Here is a 25,131-nt window from a genome sequence, read left to right on the forward strand (position 1 = left end):
ATTGAATAACTAGCCTGGCATGACATATGCTATAAAGGAGGACAAAAATTGTACAGGATCCCCCACCAGCCCAACATAAACTTTTAACATGATACAAGCCTGCAGGAACCTTAACTATAAAAAAAATGCTTCTATTCCAAAATAGGGAAAATCCATTACAATAGGCAGAGGATCTTGAAAACTGTTCAGAATGAATGAAAAAAATGACCGGGAGGAAAATAAATGAGGGGAGAAAAACAAATCAGGAAAAAAAGATCAATTAACAGCAGATTCTTCTTTGACCTGATGCCACAGTGCTGTCAAGGAGGGTGGGAGGTAGTCTTCGCGCTACTGAAAATAAAGACAAAATATAGTGGTTCTCCTAAAGTTGTTTCTGCACCATTGATCTGCCCAAAGCTCATGTGTTTCCTCCCTGTTTGCATCCAGGGCCTATTCTGCACATGTTAGATAATGCACTTTCAATGCATTAGATTTTCCTGTTCCACACAAAGTGCAAAAGCACTTTGAAAGTAATTACACTTTGAAAGTGTGTTATCCAATGTGTGGGGAATGGGCTCTCTTTCCTCACAGAAAGTTAAAAGGAAAAACATATCTTCAGAAGGGAAGCAGCTCAGAGAAACTGCTCCACCTATTGGTTCAATGATATATTGATATAGCAATATTCTATTGCACATATTTAAAAAAAATTTTTTTTAAGACATGGTGCCCCATGGGAGGTGTGTGGGAAATCTGGGGAATGAGGGCAGGGAAACTGGAGGAACCTTCCATGTGGAAGCCCTGTTGCTGCTGTGCTTTATCTGCAGCCTCATCACCAATGGGGAAGCCACAATGTCCTGTCCCTATGTGGAAGACTCATTGTGTGAAAGAGAACTCTTTCTGCCATGATTCAAGACCAGTAGCATTTTAGGGAGCAACAAGATTTGGGGGGTATAAACTCTCAAGAGTCAATGCTCCCTTCATCAGATACTGAAGGTACCGGACAAAGGTGCTTCAATTCCCTAAAGCTTATATCCCCAGAATCTTGTTGGATTTAAAGCTGGCTGCTCTTCTATAGACCAACAGACCTACTGTCTGAAACTTTATTTCTGATTTTTGCATCTTGTGAGAGAATTTCTTGAGGGAAAGGACAACCTTATGAGTTTATGTTACTAGATGTGAAAGCTTGTTCCCAGTGTACCTCTAGATGCAAATATGTTCAAGACAATTTCTCTGTTTGAAAGCCCTCAGCCCTCCTTTCATTGACTCATTGTGGTAGTATACTTTGATTGCTATTTTTTCCTTTCTTCATAGCACCTGCCAGTCAGGTAGGTGGATATGCCAGGATTTACCCTGTCCAGGGACATGTGCTCTGGAAGGAGGTGCTCACATCACCACCTTCGATGGGAAGAAATACACCTTTCATGGAGACTGCTACTATGTGCTGACCAAGGTAAGTGCATTAGACATTTCTACTCTGGTTAAAAGGAATGTGGCAGTATACATTTGAGATAAGTGAACAAGGAGACTACCTAGTTCTAGATAGCGGAATGCACAAAATGGATACTTCTAGTGGCCTTAGCATCCATTGCTCTTTGACAATCCATATAGCTATGGCCTTTCTTTGTTTAAATCTCTGGAAAAGTACAATAGTGCTGGGTCAGAACGATGAATGAAAGCCAAGGCCACATACCTTTGAATTTTTTTATTCTAATTTATGTCTGATCAGTTGACTTATTTGCTGGTTAGCCATACTCCACCACTGCTGGCCTCTTATGAGCTTGGACTGTTGTGCCTGAGGGTTTGGCCACACATTATCTTTCTCCCCTTGTGCTTCCCTGTGCTCCCCACAGCCCCACAGCAGTTATCACAGGGACCACTTGTCTCCTTATGCCTCTCACAGGGCTCTTTGCTCTGCAGATAGGAATCTGCTTTTTGTCCTCAGCCCTTGGGAGGCACACCAGGCCTCAAGTAGGGCCAGGGCCTTTTTGGTCCCGGCCCCAACCTGATGGAATGAGCTCCCAGAAGAGCTGAGGACTCTGACGGGGCTGTCAACATTCTGTTGCTTGAAATTGCCCCCCTGGAAGGCTGTCGGCTATGTGAATGAGGGTTGGAGGGTGGGAGTGGGGATGTCTTGCAGATTGGGATTTTTGCCAACATCTTGGATTGTTGTGTATTGTTTTTATATGGGGTTTTTAGATTTTTATGTAAACAGCCATGAGTCAGCTAGACCTGGGAGCAGAAGTTAAGAAGTACAAATATAAATAAATAAAATAAGGCTCAAACTGGCTTAGAGCAGTATGCTCTTGCCTTCTCCTTCAAGGAGTTTTGCTTTGGTGTGTTTGTAAACCATGTAGTGGAAGGTATTTCATCTCTTTGTCTACTCCCTCATGGAATATCATTAGCAAAGATTTATAGAATTATATTGTGGAGGTATTTCATTTCAGTCTTGCTATTAAAATGAAGCAGGTGAAGCAGCAGTGAGTAACTACTTTAATTATGTTTGTCCTTCTCTAGTTGCAAAGCAGTAAAAATGAAACAAACGTCCTCCTGGGAGAGCTGGGCCCCTGTGGTTCAACAGGCAAACAGACATGCTTAAAGATGGTAGTTCTCTTAGTAGACAACAAGCAAAACGTAAGTCTGACTATAGACCATTTCAAGCAGAGGACCCACAAGAACTTGTGGGGCATCTCGTTTTCCCTCCCCTATTATTTTTTTACTTCTCTTCCCTGAATATCCCCCTAGCCTCTTCCTTCTCTCCTTCCATCAGCTGACCAATCTTTGTCTGCTTTCCCCTTTTCACTCCCCCAAAACCTTCCATCTGGCTGAGTTGCACACTGAGCCCAGTTGCGTGACAAAGAACCTGTAACACTAACAGAGGTCCTTCACTTTTCATATATTGGTCTTCCCATACTATTTCTTTTCATTGTTTTTGGCTGCCTACATATCTTCATGTTTCCCTTCTTTTCTCTGTTCGTCTAGTCCTGTTCCAGCTTTCATATTTCTTTCTATATATATATATATATATATATATATATATATATATATATATATATATATATATATATATATCTTTCATAAAGATAGAAATATAGAAATGCGACAGTATAAGTTGTTAATGCAAAGAACAGTAAAATGTAGTCTTCATTTGTTACACTTAAACCCCCTCCATTAAGTGTCTCCTTTTAGTTAAGCTTTGAGTTTGAGCTGGGGGGCAGTGCGGAGATATACTTAATAATACAGATCCAGCTTACATAGGAAATCTAAGACCCCACATTAACTACACAATGGTATGAACTTTTGCCCAAAACGTATAAGCTTTTTCACATTTCCACCACATTTAGGAAAAGAAGCCTACTATATTACCACATTTCTAACATTTGTTAACATAGTTTTTAGCAATTTTAGCAGTCACTTTTGGTGTCATATACCACCTATAGAACATTTTATATTTGACACGGTCTAAGAGCCATCCTGACAGATATTCAACACCATATTTTCAGATTTGAATTAAATGCTTAACATTGAACATTTCTTGTAGAACAGTATGAACTTTGGCCCTATACCAATACACTAATAAAGAAGAAAAAAAGGGGAAAAACCTCCACTTTAACATGACATTTCCAGCACTTACAATTATATTGCCTTAAAAGTGTACAGAAGAAGAATAAAGAAAAGATTTCAAACATTGCTTCTCCTTTCCCTTCCCCAGTCATCTTAAGGGGGTCTCATATCGAGGCTTGCTCCATCTTGTTGTTCCCGTAGACTTATATTCTGTCCAGTTAGACTTTGGCATAGAAAGTGCAGTTGTACTCTTTTCTGCAGAATATTCACCGATGAATCTTGAGGCAGTTGCACCTCCTGGACTCCAATATCAGTACGATTTTTTTTCCTGAGAAGCTCCTTTAAATTGATTACTTTCAAAACAGATCCATGTATCTTTTGGTTGATTCTTATGTACTGTTGCTTTGAAATGGCTGTATGCCTTTTTAAGAAGGGTGTCCTTATCTGGGCTGCGAGGCTCCAACATCCCCTTTTCCATCTCCAAAATTTCAGATTTCTCTTCTGCTGATGATTTCCCACCTTGTTTAGTGCTGTCATCAACCACTGTTATTGATCCATCATTCCTGTTAGAAACTTCTTCCTTGCCGTCTTGGATCTACTTGAAAATATTCTTAAGCAAACCTTCTGTAAATGCTTTCAAATCTTGGGTTTGTTTCTCTATTCTTTTTAACATAGACATGTTTTAGGCTTATAAGTCAGCAACCAATCTCAGACAATTTTGCAAATAGCCAGTAGAGGTCAGCAAGTTGAATTTAGTATAGCCAAACAAAGTGTCCTTTAAGAGCTGGTCGCACATCAAGATTTCCTGGCACTAGTGGATGACGTTTTGAAGTCAGTGAAGCCAATAGTCTCGTCCTGGAGCAGAGTTCTCTTATCTCTTAATTGCAAAACAATTGCAATAAAAGCTATTGTTAGTTTATCTAAGTCCTCTTCTTCTACTTAAGAAAATTAGCCTGCCCCAAATCGAGGTGGATACTCGGGGAGAGCGAGGGGGAGGGAAAGAGACAGGCAAAAAGCAGCTCGGAGAATACTTGCTGTGATTTATTAAAGCGTTGATTAATGGCTTTCGTTGAGGCTGCCAGATGCTGTCCTCTAATCAGTCACTTGCAGCGTTAACTTGCAGTAAATAAATCGTAGAGGAGGGTTAAAGCAGTTTCTTTTGAGGGAGAAAGAAAGAAAAATAGTCCAAGATAGAATATGGCGGTTGTCCTCTTGACCTGAAACGCTGACAGCCTGTAATCCAGGGAGATAAACTCCCTAAAGGATTGGAGATGGCCCCAAGAGTTCACTAGGACTTCCTGGGTAGAAAAAGTGAGGTGGGGTTTGCGTACCCCTCCTCTTTTCTGCCAATTGCTTCCACAATTGGCCCCTGTCAGGCTCCAGTGATTGCACTGTAATCCCCTCAGGGCGACATCTTTAGCCACACCCCCCAGCTTTCATATTTCTTGACAGTTACATATAAAAACAATTTTGACACTGCTATCTCACTGTACTAATCATTTTAAAATGTATTGTTATCACAGAATGTTACATTCTAAAATTTTAATGAGGGTTCCCCCATCAAATAATTCTGTATATGTTCTGGACAGTGTTTACTCAAGATACCTGCCAGGTTACAAGGCAAGTGTACACTACAGTTTTAAAGCAGTTTCAACCCTGATCAACGGTTTCCAAGCAGGGAGCTATTTAAATGGCATTCACAAACAAAACCAGGATTCACAGAGATTCTCCACCAGGGATTTACCCAGAGATGTTGTGCATGTGTGTTTACATATGTGCAAACCATTACTAAGGTCCATTGAGTTGACTGAGCTGCAAGGTCCCGTCAATTAAGACAAGTTGAGGTCTAAACTAGGTCATGTTAAGAGGCCCCATAGTATGACCCAAAATGGTAATTCAGTATCCTTTTGTGTTTATTAATTATCTTTAAATGCTCCTCATAATCTGAGGCCTCGAATTGTAGTTTACTTCTCCATATGGGTTAACTGCTGTCAAATCATGTCTGACTTATGGCAACCCCATGACTTCCAAAACATCTTGCAAACTGAGTGCCATGCCTTTCTTGATTGAATCAGTCCATCTTGTGTGGGGACGTCCTCTTTTCCTGCTGTCTCCAACTTTGCCTAACAACTTTGCCTTGTCAAGTGACCCAAGTACAATAGTGCTGGTTTAGTCATTTTAGCTTCTAGGGAGAGTTCAACTTTAATTTGATCTAGAACCTGCTTATGTGTCATTTCAGTGGTCCACAGTACCCATAAAACTCTCTTCCAACATCACATTCTCAATTAATCGACTTTCTTTTTGTCAGCTTTCCTCTTTATCCTGCTTTCATACTAATGGGGAATACTATGGTATGAATTAACTTGATCTTGGTTGCCAGCAACGCATCCTTACACTTAAGAATGTTTTCTAGCTCCTTTATTACTGTCTTTCTGAGTTGCAGTTGCCTTCTGATTTCTTGGTTGCAGTCTCCCTTTGTGTTGGTGATAGCTTGTCACAAATCCATCACTGCTGAACTGTTTCTTAAGTTTGAGAATATTTTCAACAGCTGTAACTACCATTCCTAAAAAGCAGATTCCCTTTATATGCTGCATTCGCTATCATTATGTTCATTTGAGCGATTGCCTTATTTTTGATTATCTTGATACTCTGCTAACAAAGACGGTTTCTCCACACAGATTGTGGTGTTCAAACCAGATGGTACTGTATTACTGAATGAGAATGAAGTCCACTTGCCCCATGTATCAGGTGAGAAGGGAATGCTTTTTTAAGTCTCATCTGCACTGCTAATCCTTTGGCTGACCATTTTTGGGTGCTGGATCATTGGCAGGCTGAGACAGGAATTTGGGGATGGCAATGAGTTGAAAGAAGTACAATACAAAAGAGAGAAATGTAATCACTTGTATGTATGACAAAACTTGATCCAGACTAATAGGAGCATATTTTGGTGCCTATGTTATGCTGCGTTTAAGGATTATTCCCTTTCTCCTGCATTTTTCTTTCACTCCAGTTCCCTCCTTGCGAATGCCAGGGGATGATTGGAAATTTAATTACTCAGAAACTAAGCCAAGCTTAACTTCAGAATCTTGTATCCTGGGTGGAAGTGGGTGATGGGAAATCCTTGCCTGCAATTGTCATAATTCCTGAAATGTTTCTTTTCACCGTACTTTTAAAGAGTTGACTTTTAATGCCATATTTAGTCTATTTAAAACTGCTTGATACTTTGTTTTAATGCTCTGTTTGGTTTTAATTAACAACTGTGTTTTATTTTATAAGGCAGCATAGAAATGCAGTCTGTTAAAATGTAGATGCTATTGGTGGGAGGAAGATCTGACTCAGGAACTAGAATGTCTCCAGTTCTAGATGGGGTCACACTCCCTCTAAAGGAGTTGTTCATAACAAGTGTACTGCCAAACCCAGACCTCCTGTTGAATAAACATATGGCAGTGGTGGCGAGGGGCACCTTTCACCAGGTCTGACTGGGGAGCCAGCTGCAGCCAGAATGTTGACTAGAGTGGGTCATAGGGACCATATTACTCCAGTCTTGTTCCATCTGCATTGGTTCCCAATTAGTTTCTGTGCCCAATTCAGTGTACTGGTATTGGCTTTTAAAGCCCTATATGGTTTGGGGCCATCATACTTCAAGGACAGCCTGTTGTCATATGAACCTACCAGACCACTCTGGTAATCTTTGGAGGCCCTGCTTTGGGAGCTCCCCCCATCTGAGATTAGGTGGGCAGCAACCCAAGGAAGGGTCTGCTTGGTTTTGGTGCCAAACACTGGAACTTCTTCACAGGGAGATTTCACTGTCTCCCTCTATTGTTGTTTTTCACCAGTGGATGAAACCTTTTTTGATTGGTTTGTTTTCATTAACTCATATTAGCCCTCATCCCTGTTTGTGTTTTTAACGGGTTTATAATATGGATGGATGCATGGATGCATGCATGTATTTTACATACTTTTTACTGTCAGAAATGTTTTATAGTTTGAAATGTTTTCATATTTAATGTTTGCTACCTGGGAACCATGAATTGGGTGAAAAAGCGACATAGAAATGATTTAAATAAATAAACTGTCAGCCCTGTAGGAGATGAGCAGCTTCACTTTCTCCTTCATGGATCAATCAGTTCCTGTGCTAAGTAGAAAATTATTACAGCCCCAAAGCTGGCTTTTCTAGATCTTTAGGTTGGCACAACATCCAATGCAAATAATCTGTGCATCAGTGAAGGGTATTTGATTCATAACATAAGCCAAGTTCATTGTGATTTCCCTGTGGTTCAGGGAAGAGATTAATCAATTATAATCAGCAAAATATGACTTGGGTTGTTTTGTTTTTGTTTTTACTCTTTTCCAGCTAGCTTTTCAGTTTTCCAGCCATCTTCCTACCATATTATTGTAGAGACAAATTTGGGCTTGAAGCTGCAGATCCAGATAGTTCCAATCATGCAGTTGTTTACCATTGCGGATCAATCAGTCAAAGGAATAGTCCAAGGCAAGTGTTAACTTTTACCTAGCATGAAAGAGTATTTTGTATCAGAACTAGTAAGAATTGAGATGTCTCCTGTTCTGGATGAGGCTGTGCTTCTTCTAAAGGAGCAGGTCTGTAGCCTGGGGACCACGGCCTATTGTTGGCTAATCTGGTGACAACTGCAGCCAGGGGTGTGTTTCACCAGCTTCAACTGATGAAGCCATCTTCAGACTTTCCTGAGCAAAAAGGACTTTGTTACTGTGGTACATGCCCTAATATCATATAGATTAAACTACTGCATGGCATTTTAAAAAGTATTCTTTTTCTTGTGCTGCTAGGTCTTTGTGGGAATTTCAATGGAATAGAAGGTGATGATTTCAAGACATCAGGTGGAATGGTTGAAGCAACAGGGGCTGCCTTTGCTAACACATGGAAAGCACAAACTAGCTGTACTGACAAGGTGGATACATTGGAACACCCTTGCACTCTTAACCTTGAAAATGGTAAGGAAGGATAATTTTCATAAGGACATTACAGGATTCAACAGCATTTCTACAAGATGTCTTTTATATTTGAAGTTTAGGACAAATACTTGTCTAAAGCAGTCATCGTCTTTATTGCCCAAAATGAGCAACCTTCCCCTAATTTGCTTTTTATGTATCTCTTTATATTTTTTCATCTTCTGAACATTATGGGGATTTGAATAGCACTCCAGCTCCTTTTGGTATGAATACAAGAATATAACAATATGACTATAAAGCAATGGTTGATAATATTGTCTACTTTATCCACTTATGTTACAGAAAATTATGCTGAACATTGGTGCTCTTTATTGAAGAGTTCAGAAAGCCCTTTTGCCAGATGCCACTCAGCCATTGACCCAGCAGATTATTATAAGGTATGGGTTTTAAAAAGCTGTCCTCTGGGAAATACTAAACAGAGAGTGGTAAAGCAAGTTTTGTAGTGTTCTCCTCAATTGTTTTATAAGATTATATCCAAAGAGAGATCCCATTAATCTTTCCCACTGTAGCCCGCTGTGCCCCCTGAAATGTCAGTCATGACTGGCTCTGAACTCTTGGGAGTTAGCATACGGCGCAATATCGGGTTGGGCAGTGAGAAAGGGGGATTATTGAAAATCACAGAAACACCCCTGCCCCTTGTTGGAAACTACTCAGGATCCAATCCATAGTTCTAACAATGACTGACAGAGGCAGATTTTTGACACTTTAGTTGAAAATGCATGAATTAAAACAAACAAAACATAGCTGTAGAAGAGAATTAAATAGTGTAAATTCAAAAACTCCACAGAGAATCTGGGGCTTGGGAATACTCCATAAGATTTTGGACTTCTTTCTCTGAAAAGAAAACTCCTGTGTCATCACAAACTTCTTTTAAAAGTCACCAGAGGGTGGAGATGCTGTTCAAGAAATGTCAGGTCTGCACTGACATGTGGAAGGAGTTGTGTGAAGATTGGGGTTTTTTTAAAAAAAGAAAGTGGGGTGGTAATTTTGCATTCAGGTTATAGTTATGTACAGTAATTTCAAAACTTTTATGAATAACCTCTTTTTGTTGTTGGGAGTTTTACATTCAGGGTTGCTACACCTATCATGGATGCGGATTAGACCACTGACTGCCAGGGATGAATTGCAGTTCTCTGTTGTCTTGCAAGCCTAATTAACAGTTTGCTGACAATGTCCCCCCCCCCCAGAGGTGCAAGTATGATACCTGCAGCTGTAATGCCAATGAAGAATGCCTGTGTGCCGCCCTGTCATCTTATGCAAGAGCCTGTGCCTTCAAAGGGATCATGTTGTGGGGATGGAGAAATATTGTCTGCAGTAAGTGTCCAAATCCATCAACATGTTAAATTAAATGAACAGAACCCCGTATATGACGGTGTATTGTCATGAACGTTTGGCGATTCAGAATGAGATAAATTACAACAAAGATATTTTGTTTATCAGCATAGATTTTGGGCATACAAAAATTTTGGATGAATTTAAATTGAAGGGGAACCATTGCAGAATTTTGCTGATATTTACATGGGGCTACATGAAGTGTGTGGGAGGATGGCATGTAGTGAATTCCGAACTGAACAATAAAGTCTTGTGCAATGGCATTTCTAATGTACAATTTAAGGAGGGCGGCAGTGCTAAGGAATGTTGGCAGCTTATGGGCATGTTTTCCTGTCATTACATATGAATATGGGTGATGTATAAGCAATCAATAAGAATATATTTCCCTACAGTATTTGGAGTGCTGTCTCAGAATTTCTTGTCATTCTCCAGTTCATAGGAAAAGGGATTATGAATAGAATTCAGACAGCATGCACTGAATGGATGGTTGGAGTCCTGTTTTTTATTCTTGTCACCATATAATCAAAAAGATATTTCAGAGCTAGGAAATTTCCAAAAGTGATGATGACTAAGGGGCTTAAGGATCTTCTCTATGAGGAAAGGTAGACAGTCTGGGACTTCAGTTTAGAAAAGAGAAGACTGAAAGGGAACTTGACAGAGTTTTACAAAAGTATGCATATCCTGGAGAAATGAGATTAAATTTTTTCTCCCTCTCCCATTGTACTAGAATGTGGGGGAAAGTTAAGAGAGAATACATTCAGAATAGACAAAATACTTTACTCAGTTATGGAATTTACTGTCAGTGGATGAAATGATGGCCAGCAACTTGGGTAGTTTTAAAAGATTCATTGTGCCCATCAACAGCGAATAGCCATGATGACTAAAGGGAACCTTTGAATACCAGTGTTGGGACACAGAATCAGGGGAATCCCATTATGCTTTGTTTGTTTGTCCCCCAAGGCAACTAGTTGGTTAACCATTATGTAAAACAGGTTGCTGGACTAGTTGGACCCGTAGTCTGATCAAGCGAGGCTCTTCTTATGCTTTTTTGTGGGGTTCTTCAAGTTTTTAATTTATTCTTTCCCCCTCTTCTTTCAGACAAAGAAGTGTCTTCCTGTCCAGCTACCCAGGTCTTCCGCTACAATCTGACAGTCTGCCAGCAGACCTGCCGTTCACTTTCTGAAGGCGATAAACATTGCTTACAGGGCTTCATTCCTGTAGATGGTTGTGGCTGTCCTGACAATAGCTATCTGAATGACAAGGGTGTCTGTGTGCCAGCTGATAAGTGCCCATGTTACTATAAAGGTTCATTCACAGAACCTGGCAATTCTATCATTAAACAAGAGGAGCACTGGTAGGTTAATATCCTGATTTGTTGCATTCCTGTGTTGGAAATACAGGGGATTGGCATCTTCATCCTGCAGAAGTCACAGTGCAGCAATTTAAGAGCATGGAGAATTTCAGACTTGTGCTTGCACAGCTAGAGCCTGACCATGCAAGACACAATTATGTATAGTATTTGTTCTTCTTACGGACAACTTGAGCACCAAAAATGAATATCTCTAAACAGTGAGAGTGCCCAGAGCAGCAAGACATGTCACTGATTTGAAATGAATTGTTGGGGTTATTTGAAAAAGCAGGATTATAGGTACACATATTGCTCTTTTGTCCACTGTCTTTAGTAGATGATCCAAACACTCTTCCACCCCATCATTCCTAACTATTAATTATATATCATCACAAAAAGTTGGAAAAATCTTGAAAATCCTTTCAAAGAAGAGACTTTCACAAGGTTTAAAAGAAAATTATATCTATTTTTGTATTTATTACCTGACACTCCCAGACTAGCTGGCATCTGGTGGGCTACAATATTTAAAAACTCCACAATACAATATATAAAATTCCCACTCCTTAAGATTTAATTTTTTCTTTCTATAAAATATGTTTCATTTTTTAAAATTAATTACGTTAATTTTATAAATAATATTATATAAATTGGAGTTCACTTGCAAAACTCAAATGTCTGGATTCCATCTTATGAATTTTCCTGTATTCCTTTCTAGTGTTTGCCGTCATGGAAAATTTCATTGTACACCAGTGATCAGTAATCATGGTAGGTATAAAGCTTTGAAAGTATTTGATATTATATTTATTACAGTTTTTATATGCTGATTTAAACACTGTTGTAGAAATACATGTTGTACACTGTCCCAAGCCTGGATGCAGAGAATTAATAGATCAAACAAACAAACAAATAAATATAAATAAATAAAAAAATAAAAATACTTAGTATTTTTGCACACTGCCATGTGATTGTTTCAAGTGGGTAAACACGGTGGTCTGAAGTAACAGAACAAAGTTTAAGTCCAATGACATCTTTAAGGCCAACTCAGTTTTATTCAAGATGTAAGGTTTCATGTACACAGCATATTTCATCAGACAATGAAATGGGAGTTATGAAACCACATGTATAAGTAGAGAGTGATTCATGGATTATTACACAGCATAATGAAGATGTTTACCAGATACAAGAGCCTCACAAAAATAACAAGTATCAGGGTTCAACTCTGGGGGGGGCATAATAAAGGAAATAAAAATGTCAAGGTTAAAGATTAATGGAGAGATGCATTCCCAACTGAGGAACCAGAAAGTAATTAAAAGAGAACCTGCCACTATGCTCCATTCATCGCCACTCAAGCATGGAGGCATCCCTACAAGTGACCATCCATGCATGCAGAGTTCTGTCATGAGACAACAGGTACTTTGAGGTCCCTTATTGAATGTCCTGGAAGGTTGAAGTGTTCTCCTACAGGTTTCTCAGTCTTGTGATTCTTGATATCATATTTCTGTCCCAAACAAATGATGACCTGATAAATGTGTAGTAATCCATGACCCAGTCTCTACTTATATATATGGTCTTGTAATTCCCATTTCATTGTCTGACATAATGTTCTGGGCATGGGAAAGCTTACATCTTGAATAAAACTTAGTTGGTTTTAGAGGTGCAAATGTACTCAAACTTAGCTCTGCAATGTGATTGTGTTATTTTTCTTAGAAAAGTCTTTTAAGAGATTTAGAGATTTGTCTTTTGTTACAGTTTACCATTTCTTATTAATGTATTATTAGGGTGTGTTTTTTTTTGGGGGGGGGCTGTTAAAGTTATAACGTATTGATGTTCTCTCTGTAAATCTGGGATTTATTTCCTTCAGAAACACATTAAATTTTCAGATAAATCAGCTACTTTCCCTTCTACCATAGCCACAATAATGACTAACACTTTGTCTTTAATGGTGTGTGAATGTTGCTGTTCTTTGATTGAGTAGATAGGGTTGTTAAGTTTGAGTAGCATCTTTAAATACAACAAAGATTTATTCAAGGCATGAACTTACAAGTGCAAGCACTCTTTGTCAGACTATTATAGTCTGAGGAAGAGTGCTTGCACTCGAAAGCTCACGCCATGAATTAATCTTTGTTGAATTTAAAGGTGCTACTGGACTGTGATTTTATTGTACTACTTCAGACCAACACAGCTACCCATTTGAATCTTGTAACATACTGTGAGTCTAAGTGACCACTGAGAAAGGAAAAGGGTTCCTCATAAAACAGGACAAGAAAATCCAGGGGGTCCTTTCAAAATAAATGCACCATGGCATGAAGAGGCTACAGTGAGAAGGGGGGGGGGGGTCAGTAAGTGCATCTTCTCTCTTCTGGTGGAGAGCTAGTGGAAGAGGCAAGAGAGGTAATCACACTTTATGCCTCTCTTTTCTGTACCAATTAAGATGCATGTTGCATGTGAGGATCCTCTGACTACAACAGAGGTTTCCTGGGTGTTCTTTGGGTTGCTAGGAGAAAGTGGGAACAATGTGCCTCTGCCAGCTCCTTCTGCTTGCACCTACCTGGAACCAACCTGTTGGGTCTCATGAGGTTTCCTGGTCTCAACTGTCTATTATTTATTTTGCAGATTGCTTTCCCAATAAGACATATTTTGACTGCAACAACTCTTCCCAAACACCAGTACAGCTTAGCTGCCAAACTCTTGGTACCGCTCACGTATGTATTCCTGACAACAGTCTAGCTTTCTTATCATCCTTGTTCAGTTCAACCACTGACGTAATTAGCATGAAACTCACACTTTGATTCCAAGGATGCTTACTAACTTCTGCAAATTCAAATGAGAATATTTCTAATAGGTTTGCTTTTTAACTCAGCCTTGGAGGAACAAATATTTGCAGGTTTATGTCACCTTTTCTTAATCATTGCCTGTTGTTTTTACTAATCGTGTTCCTTTAAATTACTGTCCTTTCTTGGGTCCCTATAAATAATACTTCCTTTCATCACATGATATCATATTAATTTAACAAACATTAATTTTGAATGTGGCATTATACTTCCTCCTGAAGATAATACTCAAACCCACCAAAATAATGTAAAAGGGCAAATAAAAATGCATGAGATACAACTAAGCTGTATCTGTTCATCAACTTTATGCCAATGAAGAACACAGCCTATCCCTTAACCAAGATTAAGGAATTGGGGTTGCACTATTCATCCTTCAGTACAAACACCCCCCCCCCCACATACACACACACATCATTTCCTAGTCCTTTTTAACCAGGTTTAAGAACAGGTTTAAGAGCCTCTTGTGGCGCAGAGTGTTAAGGCAGCAGAAATGCAGTCTGAAGCTCTGCCCATGAGACTGGGAGTTCGATCCCAGCAGCCGGCTCAAGGTTGACTCAGCCTTCCATCCTTCCGAGGTCGGTAAAATGAGTACCCAGCTTGCTGGGGGGTAAACGGTAATGACTGGGGAAGGCACTGGCAAACCACCCCATATTGAGTCTGCCATGAAAACGCTAGAGGCACTAGCCTAAGCCATAGTTAATTCTAAGAAACATTTTCTGTTAGAATATGAAAAGATGTTGAAGCTGGTATCAAAATCTAGGTAATCAGAATCATGTAATTATGTTTTGAACATGTGTACAGCGTTCAGTGATCGTAGGGCATAACATTTCAGACTAAGGAAGATGCTAAATATTCAGATTACATCAATTTTTCACCTTACTGGGCCAGCTGTTTGGAAGCAGGGGTTGGGTGGCTAAGGCAGAGTCATCTGAAACTCAACCCCTCCAAGACGGAGGTCCTGTGGCTGGGTAGGAAGGGGCAGGATCAGGCAGCATGCTTACCATGCCTGAATGGGGTGCAATTAACACCTACACTGGCAACCAGGAATTTGGGTGTGATCTTCGATGCCTCCCTTTCTATGGAGGCTCAGATCACAAAGGTAGCCCAGACAGCATTTTTCCATGTGTGACAGGTGTGGCTAATAGCACCTTATCTGTCCTTGGATCACTTGGCCACAGTGATCCATGCAACTGTCACTTCCAGGCTAGACTTCTGTAACTGGCTCTATGTGGGCTTACCCTTGTCCTTGACCTGGAAACTACAGCTGGTACAGAATGTGGCTGTGAGGGTCCTCACTAGGACACCTTGGAGAACCCACATTAAGCCTGTGCTGAGACAACTGCACTAGTTACCAGTTTGTTTCCAGATCAAGTTCAAGATTTTGGTTTTGATATTTCAGGCTATATGCGGCTTGGGTCCCACCTATCTGCTTGTCTGCCTATGCCCTCTGCAGAGTGCTCCGCTCTGTGGGTACGAATCTACTGGTTGTCCTGGGCTCCCGGGACATCCATCTGGCCTTGACCAGAGCCAGAGCCTTTTTGGCCTGGCCCCAACCTGGTGGAATGAGCTACTGGAAGAGCTGAGGGCCCTTAAGGAGCTGTCAAGGTTCTGCAGAGCCTGCAAGATGGAGTTCTTCCACCAGGCATTTGGTTGAGGCCGAGGAGGGGTGCCCAGAGTTACAATCTGGGGGTCCCTCCCTATGTTAAGCAATGGAAGATCACCCTGAATTGTAACCATTCAGAGCTACGGTAGCGGCTTATGGCTGGAGCAGTGAAGTTATTGGGGGTGGGGGTGTTGAATTTTACCATCATCTTGATGATGCTTAGATGTTGATGTTAGTTTTAATTGAGGGTTGGGAATATACTTTTAACTGTTGTACCGTATTATGGGGTATTGTTTTATTGTGAGCCACCTCGAGTTGACATTGTTGGGAGAGGCAGGATATAAATTTAAAAATAAGTAAATAAATAATGGTAACAATTGGTAATGAACTTAACTTGAGTCAGATTTGGCTATCTAAAAGAACTTGTTAAATGTAATACTGTTTATGGGTTCTGTTTGACCACAATGCACTGGTTTTTCATGAAATACAAATGCAATGCTATTATTTCTTCTCATAGTTCCAGACAGAGTGTGTCTCAGGCTGCATATGCCCTGATGGATTGATTGATGATGGCAGAGGGGGATGTGTTAAAGAAGAGGACTGCCCATGTATTCATAACAAAGAGTTTTTTGCCCCTGGAGAAAAAATAGATGTGGATTGCAACGAATGGTATGACCTTCAGTTATTATTAACTCATATTAATAGTAGCAGCAATAAAAAGAGTTAATATTCACAAAGTCAAAGACAGTGCTAGGCATTGTACAGAATACATAAGTAATACAACCCTTACCCATCGTGAAGCTGCTGTAGGCATAGGAACCCTGTGACTACCATTGTGATATATCATTAGTCATATACTACAAACATGTCATGGAAAGATCTCTACTAGATGAACCAGCTCTATTACTTATACTTATACTTATACTTGTTAACTGCCACTCCTGGACCCAGCTGGCTCGTAGCGGTTTACAGCAAAACTAAAACCCACACAAAATACATCCAATATCATAGACAATAATGAAGGCACAATAAAATCAAAGTCCAGTAGCAGCTTTAAGACCAACAAAGATTAATTCATGGCATGAGATTTTGAGTGCAGGCACTCTTCCTCAGACTGCTTGTACTCGAAAGTTCATGCCTTGAATAAATCTTTGTTGGTCTTAAAGCTGCTACTGGACTCTGATTTTATTGTGCTACTTCAGACCAACACGGTTACCCATTTGAATAATGAAGGCAGAAAATCTTTCTAAAAAAACCCTCCCCTCTTCCCTACCCTATAATAGCACCCACAACCACACCCACACCCAGGGGGAGGATCTACTGGCAGCACCTGGCCTATGGAGCCTATATCAGGAGGGATCCACTCTTCCTAGTCCAGTCTTAACCAAATGCCTTGTGGAAGAGCTCCATCTTGGAGATCTTGCGGAACTGTGATAGCTCCATTAGGGCCCTTAGCTCTTTCAGGAGTTCATTCTACCGGGTTGGGGCCAGAACCAAAAAGGCCCTGGCCCTGGCTGAGGCCAGGTGTGCCTCCTGGGGACTGAGGACAAACACTAGCCAATTAACAATATCCATAAAGCAAAACACAGTATCATCAGATAGCTTTGGAATTGTGGGTACCCCGACCTAGTGACAGGTTGACACAATGACTCATATATAATCAACAGAATATGCTTACTCTTATGAGTACTGATTGGCAAACAGAATATGTGTGATAAAGTTAGAGCTAATCTGGTCGCATAGTTTGCTCTACTATATAAAATTAAAGAGCAGGGAAACGACAAGGTCTTAACCATTTCTTTATTTTTTTGTACTCTCTAGTACTTGTCAAAATGGAGCCTGGGCTTGTACCAAATTTGTATGTCATGGGACATGTATTATTTATGGAAGTGGCCATTATATCACCTTTGATGGAAAATACTATGACTTTGATGGCAAATGTGAATATGTAGCTTCCCAGGTAATATTGTTACAATTATATTCCCATTGCATTCTGACTTAATATTTAAGATGGTTGCCTCCTATTTGGTTGGCTCCTATTTCATCCCCAGAATCAAACCCTATGAAATCATGGTACCTCGTATGGCATATGGCTAGATTACATCTGTATCTGATGCATGTTAGAATTCTTCTTACTACTTGCTGAATGATGAATTGCTCACCCAGAGTGACATATGCTGGGTCTATGTAGAATGAGGTAGATGCACTGAATCCATGCACCTGAGTGTGGCAATTTTTAACACTGTAGCTTCTAACCATGTCAAGATCATCATTGGTAATTCAGTGATATCACCAAATCCTCATGGGCTGAACACTCTCTGAATCAGAGAAAGATGTGAAGTTTTCCTTTGGAGATGAATATTATGTTTGGTTTTTGGCTTAGATTTGTTTATTTTCTCCATTCCCACCAGGATTACTGTGGCCTCGGGAATCACCATGGATCATTTAGTATCATCACAGAGAATGTCCCATGTGGATCCACTGGAGTTACCTGCTCCAAAGCCATTAAAGTATTTCTCGGAGTATGTATGAGCATTTAAGTGAACAGGCCTGGAAATAAATTGTACAGTTCCTGTGTAGAGAACCATACCATATTGCATGAAATCAGGCCAAACAGACTAGTTTTCAGTTCTAGTCACCTTATTAGTGAAAACAATATATATAATGCTTTTCATAAAGCCTTTTGTGTATTTATAATTTAGAGAACTGAGCTAAAACTGGAAGACAAACAGAAGGTAGTAATTACACGGGACCTTGGTCACCATGTGAAATATTGGACTCGAAATATTGGCCTGTACCTTGTTATTGAGGCTAGCAATGGTGTTGTGCTCATTTGGGACAAGAAGACTACTATTTTCATCAAGCTGACACCAAACTATAAAGTGAGTGATTCTGGAATGTCTTGCCTAATGCTATGGGATGTTTGCTACTAATAAACAAATGCAGTTAAAAAGACATACTTATTGTTTGCTTTAATATGGTTCCTGCAACACATGAGCCTTGTTATACGGATACCACTATGTGCTTTATTCTATTCTATTTTTGTGATGTAGTGATTCACTCTACAAAATTTTTGCACACTCATTTTAATTTTTTAAAATTTTTATGTATTTATAATTAAATTTCTGTACCACCTCCCCCGGTATTAATGGCTTGGGGCAGTTTACATCATTTCAAAACATGAGAGTAATTAAATAACCTAAAACAATTAAAATTATATTAAACCTGCAGCAAACGAATATCTTGTTTTTTTGTCGTCCCCCCCCCCCTCATCCCACTCAGGGATGGTTTTTTTCTTAGGGAGAGCCCATTTAGATGGTGTCATTCAGGTGTTTACTGGCCCTGATCAAACACCTGGTGGAAGAGCTCTGTTTTGCAGGCCCTTTGGAACTAGAAAAATTCCTGTAGGGCCTGCAGCTCTTCTGGGAGCTCATTCCACCAGGTGGGGGCCAGGACTGAAAAGGTCTTGGTCCTGGTTGAGGCCAGACATACTTCTCTAGGCTATTTGCAAGGCATGGGTTATTTTCTGAATATTGACTTTGCTTTCCTCCTTAAATCCAGAAATATCTATATTTAGTAATACTGGGAAAACATCACTTACTGGACGGTTGCACTATTGTGGACATGGTGGTTGGGGGCCAGAGAAGACCGAGCGCATGGCTAACTGTCAGAAGCCCATCAAGGGCTCCAGCAGCCAAAAAGGGCATCAGGTGCTGCTGACCTGCCCCCTTGTCAGCAGAAAGGGTGGGGAAGAGGGGGCTGGACAAGCAGCTGGTATTTAAAGGGCTGCCTGCATGCCAGGCCCCCTCTTCCTGCTGGCTGGTGGGTATGGGGGAGCTGTTTTGGCAGCCAGTCTGAGTCTGCACCCTGGACTGCCTGGATCAGGAGTCTCCTTAAGAAACTGGTCACATGCCAAACAAGGCCTGCCTTGGTGGGGGCTGCCTGGTGGTGCACAGTACCAGCTAACAGGGGGTTGCTAGCAGAGGTGGCCTGTGGGCTTAGCACTGAATTGGCAGGGGATACCACTCAGAGGCTCATGCCCATTGGAACCCAACAGCTGCTGTCCCTCCCCCCGACAGGGTGGTTCCCAGAGGGTGCTGTCTGCTGACCAAGTGTGTTCCTTGGCTGTGGAGAGGGCCTCTGGGAACCGAGGGCCCAAGCAGCCTATTGACTGCAAGAGGACAGCTCCCCCATGCTGCGCCCTGCTCATATAATTAATAAAACTGTGGCCTTGTTTTACCTTAAGTGCTCTTCTGGCATAAACCTGCCCACCCACTATGCAAATCAAAATCCTCATTGTACCATTATTTATTTTTTTGAATTCTTCTTCAACAGGGCAAAGTTTGTGGTTTATGTGGTAACTTTGATGACAAGGCTTATAATGACTTCACAACAAGAAGCCAAGTCCAAGTAGCCAATGCCCTGGATTTTGGAAATTCATGGAAAAGGGATAGTGCGTGTCCTGATGTGACTGTAGACATTGAGCCCTGTGACCAAACACCTCATCGTAAATCTTGGGCAGAGAAGGAGTGCAGCCTTATTAAAAGTGAAGTTTTTGAGATATGTCATCCCAAGGTTAGTGTTGTTGCTTGCTGCTATCCATGATATTGCTACAATACTTTTGTCACGTGAAGGCATACAGCCAATATGCCAAATGGTGTCAAAATAGGTTATCTTGAAAAACAAGCCCAAACATTACAGCCCCATTCCTGAGGAAGTTAGTCATATATCCCTTGAAATCTCTGAGACATTTGTTGAGAGTAATTTAAGTCCATTGATTTCATGGGATTTAAACATGAGTTCTCTTCTCTGGGTTGGGGCTCTTAACTATATAACAAAGCTGTGCTATGAAAATTCATGTTTTTCTGTTCTATGGGATTGCTACAATAATATATCACTAAGGGCTGAATGATAAAGTCAGAGTCCAGTAGCACCTTTAAGACCAACAAAGATTTATTCAGGGTGTGAGCTTTCGAGTGCAAGCACTCTTCGTCAGACTATGATCTTCTTGTTGGTCTTAAAGGTGCTACTGGACTCTGATTTTATTGTGCTACCTAAGACCAACACGGCTACCCATTTGTATCTAAGGGCTGTATGGAAAGTGCTGCAGATGGTGGCAACAAAAGTGTCGGTTCTGCAACTAGTCACTAATACAGCTGAGGAAGGCTCCAAAATATACATTCTCTCCCTTCCCTAGGAGCACAAAAATAAAATGATTCTTGGATATTATGGCAGCAATCCTAAAGATACTTTCCTAGGAGAGAGATTTATTAAATAACATGAGACATATTTCTAAGTAGATCTACTTAGAACTGATTCTGACATGTAATGGGTAAACAAGTTAAAAGTTCAATATTAAATTAGATCAAAATTGCTCACCACTAGTTTGTCCTTGGGCTGAGCTGCAAAGACAGCTTAATCAAGGAGAAGGTATATTCGGGGCTCGTATCCAGCTAATGCGTGTGATCCCTGAGCAAAAATGGAGGGAGAGGTGGCCATATCCAGAATTCATGGCTCATGATGCATATATATATATGGAACACCCATTCTTCCTCCTCCACTCTCTGATGTCTTATTTTGATAAACAATTTACATAAAATCAAATGTTTTGCTTTGAACATACTGAGTCCTCCTATGTCTAACCATGCAGTTCTAAGCAGAGGTTTACCGATTTGAGCCAGTTGATTTCAAGGGACTTAGAAAGGTATAATTCTGCTTGAAAGTACACTATTAGAGATTTCTGACCCAAATGGGAATTGGTGAAAAGCTGATGGGGGTAACATTTTTCTTATGTTCTTAGTGCTGACTGGGATAGGTATTAATGTGCCAAGGAGATGTCACAAACATGCCCAATAATATTTAGGTTTACTGGCAATGATGACATGCATGGTTGTAGACCAGAGTGAATGAAATATTTTGTTTTAGGACAGGACTGGACTAGATTATCCATCACCTAGTCCAATCCTGTCCTGTAGATTGATCCATCACAGCTTTTTGGTTCTGTGATTTCCTAACAGGTAGACCCAGAGCCATTCTATGAAGCTTGTGTACATGATGCATGTGCCTGTGACTCCGGAGGGGACTGTGAATGCTTCTGTACTGCAGTTGCTGCCTATGCACAAGAATGCATCAAAGCTGAAGCCTGTGTATTCTGGAGGACTCCTGATATATGTCGTGAGTATTATATACATTAGTAGAAATTAAATACAGCGGACGCTAGCCTTCAAATACAGCGGGTGCTAGCTGTGTGACTGTGATTGTTGGGGCAGCTGGAGGGGTCGGGGTGGGCATGGGCGCAGAGGAGGCTGGGCTTGGGGCTGTGGGTGGGTTCCCTGGGCTCATGGCAGCGGCTACCGGAGAGTCTTTGCAGGGATGGGGTTCGCTGGCTTCGGCAGGGTCCTGGGCAGTTGGCGCGGCTTGCAGCGTCTCGTGGCGCTCCCGGCGAGAGGGGGCGGTGGCGGCGATGGGCTGAGAGGGACAGCAGCAGGCATGCGCCATAGTCAGCGCATGCCTGGTGTGTAAGTGGGGTGGGGCAGGGGGCCAGTCTTGGTGGGCAGCCAGCACGCATGCGCGGGCCTCCGGGCATGCGTGTTTCAGTCGCAATAAGAGGCTTCGGGTGTGCGGGTCGCTTGGGCGGCAGCCGCACGTCACGCACAGGGACCATGGCGTAGAGGGGTGAGTAGGGGTGAGGGGGCGTGCGGACGAGAGGGCGGTCGGCTGGACCGAAGGGAGGTGGGTGGCGCATGTCGCCGACGTGTGGGAATGGGTGGGGGAGTGTCCGGACTGGGCACGCGGGGGTGAGGGTGGGAGTGTGTTTGGGCGTCGGGCAGGTTTACCGTAGGGGTGGCTCGAGGTCTCCTGGTCGGCGATGGCGCGTCCTGACGGCTCCAGGCAGGCGGGTGTCAGCGGTTGTGGCGGGGCGAGTGGGAAGCGAGGCGTGTGAAGGATGGCTGTAGGGAGCGAGGCTCGTGAAGGTCCCCTGGCTGTCGTTGGCGAGGCTCTGCGTGGGGTGGTCTGGTTGAGGCATGAAGTGGCGGCCCAGCTCCTTTGGCGGGCAGCCTCTGTGCAGGGAAGTAGATGCTCTGGCGGCGGGAAAGAAGCAGGGCCGCCGCATCTTCGACGCGGCAGCCCTGCTCCTTTCCTGGCGGCGAACCATCTGGGCGGCCAGTCCAGGGTGGGCCAAGTGCCCAGTAGGGAGGCGCACTACGCACGCCTCCCAAGTGGCCACTTGGCCCTCGAGCTTTGCGGCTCCTGATTGGACCCCTCCGAGTTCTTAACCCAGACAGATCCCGCCCTAACTCCTCCCCAGGAGCCCTTACCTCAACGGGCATATGTTGCATCCTTAAAACTTATTTATATGTGACTTTGTGAACATAGCTCATTCAGAAAATATCCATATATTCAAAATACTTCTGCTACTTGTTCTCTGATTATTGTCTGTTGTCCTGATAGCGATCTTTTGCGACTACTACAATCCTACGGATATATGTGAATGGCACTATGAGCCATGTGGACGTGATATTATGACCTGCAAGATGCTGAACAACATTAGCACAAACATTTCAGTGCCATATCTGGAAGGTAAGGAGCTACCATTTAAGAGCAGTTTTTGGTCATCAAAATATATATCTTAGTATTTCGGAATATACTCTTCACTCAAAGGGCTACATAGCTCTGAAATTTTACAAAGGCCCACAAAAACTCTCTGAATCTGCAGAACACTGTGCAGAAAACACTCTTCTCCCCATGGCTTCTGTCTCATCAAATAATGGGATAGCAACATTGAGGGCTGTCAAGGAGTAGGGCAGACTTCATATGTAACCTTGCCTCTGAATAATTAGCCCCCTTGTTTGCTCCAGCTAGAAATAGCTCCCCTTACCTGCTGCTGGCTCCAGGCACTGAGGCCTCTGAGAGCAAAGAGGCTAGAGTCCAGGGACGGAGGATGGGAGCTGCAGGGGCAGGGCCAATCAGGGCAAAGCTGGCTGCACTCTGATTGGCCCTATTCCAACTTGGACAGCCGGACACGTCCCACCCCCTAGGCTGTTTCAGAAATATATAGAAGAACAACAATGGATAAGGATAGTAATACTAAAGACTGATGGCCATAATCAAAGAGAAAAGAATTAAGGGGTTCATTTAACTGAGCGCTTAAATTATCTGGCTTTAACAAGATTGAACAGAGGGAATTCCTTCTCCATCCTTATCTCTCTCTCTGAGATGAAAAAGTTGTAGAAGAAGAGTTAGTTTTTATATGCCACTTATCTCTACCAGGAGTCTCAAAGTGGCTTACAATCACCTTTCCTTTCCCCACAACAGAGGTAGGTGAGGCTGAGAGAGTCCTGATATTACTGTTTGGTCAGAACAGCTCTATCTGTTCTGTCATGAGCCCAAGATCACCGAACTGGCTGCATGTGGGGGAGCAGGGAATCAAACCTGGCTCTCCAGATCAGAAGATGCTGTTCTTAACCACTACACCAAGCTGGTTCCTACCATGAACAATAGCCACAAAGCTGTTTTTGCTCTGGTGTAGTGCTGTTGGTGAACTAGGCCATTCAGGCTGGTCTTTCTTCCATATTGTATCAGTGGCCCCTGCCACTTATCTGTCTCAGCTGGTAATAAGTAAACAAAGAAGGGCATTTACCCTTGTCTTGCCTTCAGCTCTTGTAGAGGGTCGCTATAAGAACATTCCCCTTACACTGAGACAGTGTTTTTGTGGGAGTGGCGAAATTGATACAAGAGAGCATATATTGTTCCACTGCCCTACTTATGTAGACATTCGTAGCAACTTGATTGAACCACTCCTTAAAAAGTTGCCAGAACATCATGATGTAGATCAAGCAAAGAGGCTGCTAAGTGATGAGTCTCCCCAGGTGACAACTCAGCTGGCTAAGTTTTGTGCTGCTGCCATAAAAATCCGATGCTCTAAAGTAACATGATTTTAATTTCTATTTTATGATGTTTTAAATTGTATTATAATAAATGACCATATTATGTTGGTCTTTTATGTATTAACTTAATATAACTTGGTCTGAACGACTGTAATAAGGTTGATTGCATCAGATTGCATATTGTATCAGTTAAGGTTTCCCATTAAAACCCAATGTTCTTTGACTGCATCCCTCATGTTAACTGTATATTACTTTCTGATCATTTTTTGCACAATAGGATGTTACCCTCGATGTCATCCAGAGACACCAATCTTCAATGAAGAGACCTACACCTGTGTGACTGAGGATCTCTGTGGCTGCTATGTTGATGACATATACTATGAAACTGGCAGTATGGTACCTACAGATCAGCCGTGTGAGGAATGGTAAGTGAGAATACAGTGCTTATGGAGTAACTTGACAGTGACCTGGGTTCCTCCTATGGCAAATGAGAAGCCGTTGTAGCTCCTTAAACTTTCAGTACATTCACTTTTTAATATAACAATCAACAAATACAAATCTGATGATGATCATTGGTTTCAATGAAATCCAACTGGCTCA

At 41.7% G+C, this 25,131-nt stretch overlaps 1 protein-coding gene across 1 annotated transcript in view; it reads left to right on the plus strand.

Annotated features, from left to right (window-relative positions):
* LOC143828921 (mucin-2-like) overlaps window positions 1-25,131 on the plus strand; it is a 77,900-nt gene that overhangs the window by 8,121 nt on the left and 44,648 nt on the right. Inside the window, exons 9-26 of the mRNA XM_077319080.1 lie at window positions 1,291-1,429; window positions 2,494-2,610; window positions 6,219-6,288; window positions 7,895-8,032; window positions 8,347-8,511; window positions 8,812-8,906; window positions 9,717-9,843; window positions 10,960-11,215; window positions 11,925-11,974; window positions 13,823-13,911; window positions 16,161-16,312; window positions 17,465-17,603; window positions 18,055-18,165; window positions 18,346-18,525; window positions 19,979-20,218; window positions 21,661-21,817; window positions 23,096-23,224; window positions 24,809-24,956. Of these exons, the coding sequence (XP_077175195.1) occupies window positions 1,291-1,429; window positions 2,494-2,610; window positions 6,219-6,288; window positions 7,895-8,032; window positions 8,347-8,511; window positions 8,812-8,906; window positions 9,717-9,843; window positions 10,960-11,215; window positions 11,925-11,974; window positions 13,823-13,911; window positions 16,161-16,312; window positions 17,465-17,603; window positions 18,055-18,165; window positions 18,346-18,525; window positions 19,979-20,218; window positions 21,661-21,817; window positions 23,096-23,224; window positions 24,809-24,956 (2,502 nt within the window). The remainder of the gene's footprint in view (window positions 1-1,290; window positions 1,430-2,493; window positions 2,611-6,218; window positions 6,289-7,894; window positions 8,033-8,346; window positions 8,512-8,811; window positions 8,907-9,716; window positions 9,844-10,959; window positions 11,216-11,924; window positions 11,975-13,822; window positions 13,912-16,160; window positions 16,313-17,464; window positions 17,604-18,054; window positions 18,166-18,345; window positions 18,526-19,978; window positions 20,219-21,660; window positions 21,818-23,095; window positions 23,225-24,808; window positions 24,957-25,131) is intronic.

The sequence above is a fragment of the Paroedura picta genome, chromosome 2 (genome assembly GCF_049243985.1).
Source record: "Paroedura picta isolate Pp20150507F chromosome 2, Ppicta_v3.0, whole genome shotgun sequence".
NCBI lineage: Eukaryota > Metazoa > Chordata > Lepidosauria > Squamata > Gekkonidae > Paroedura > Paroedura picta.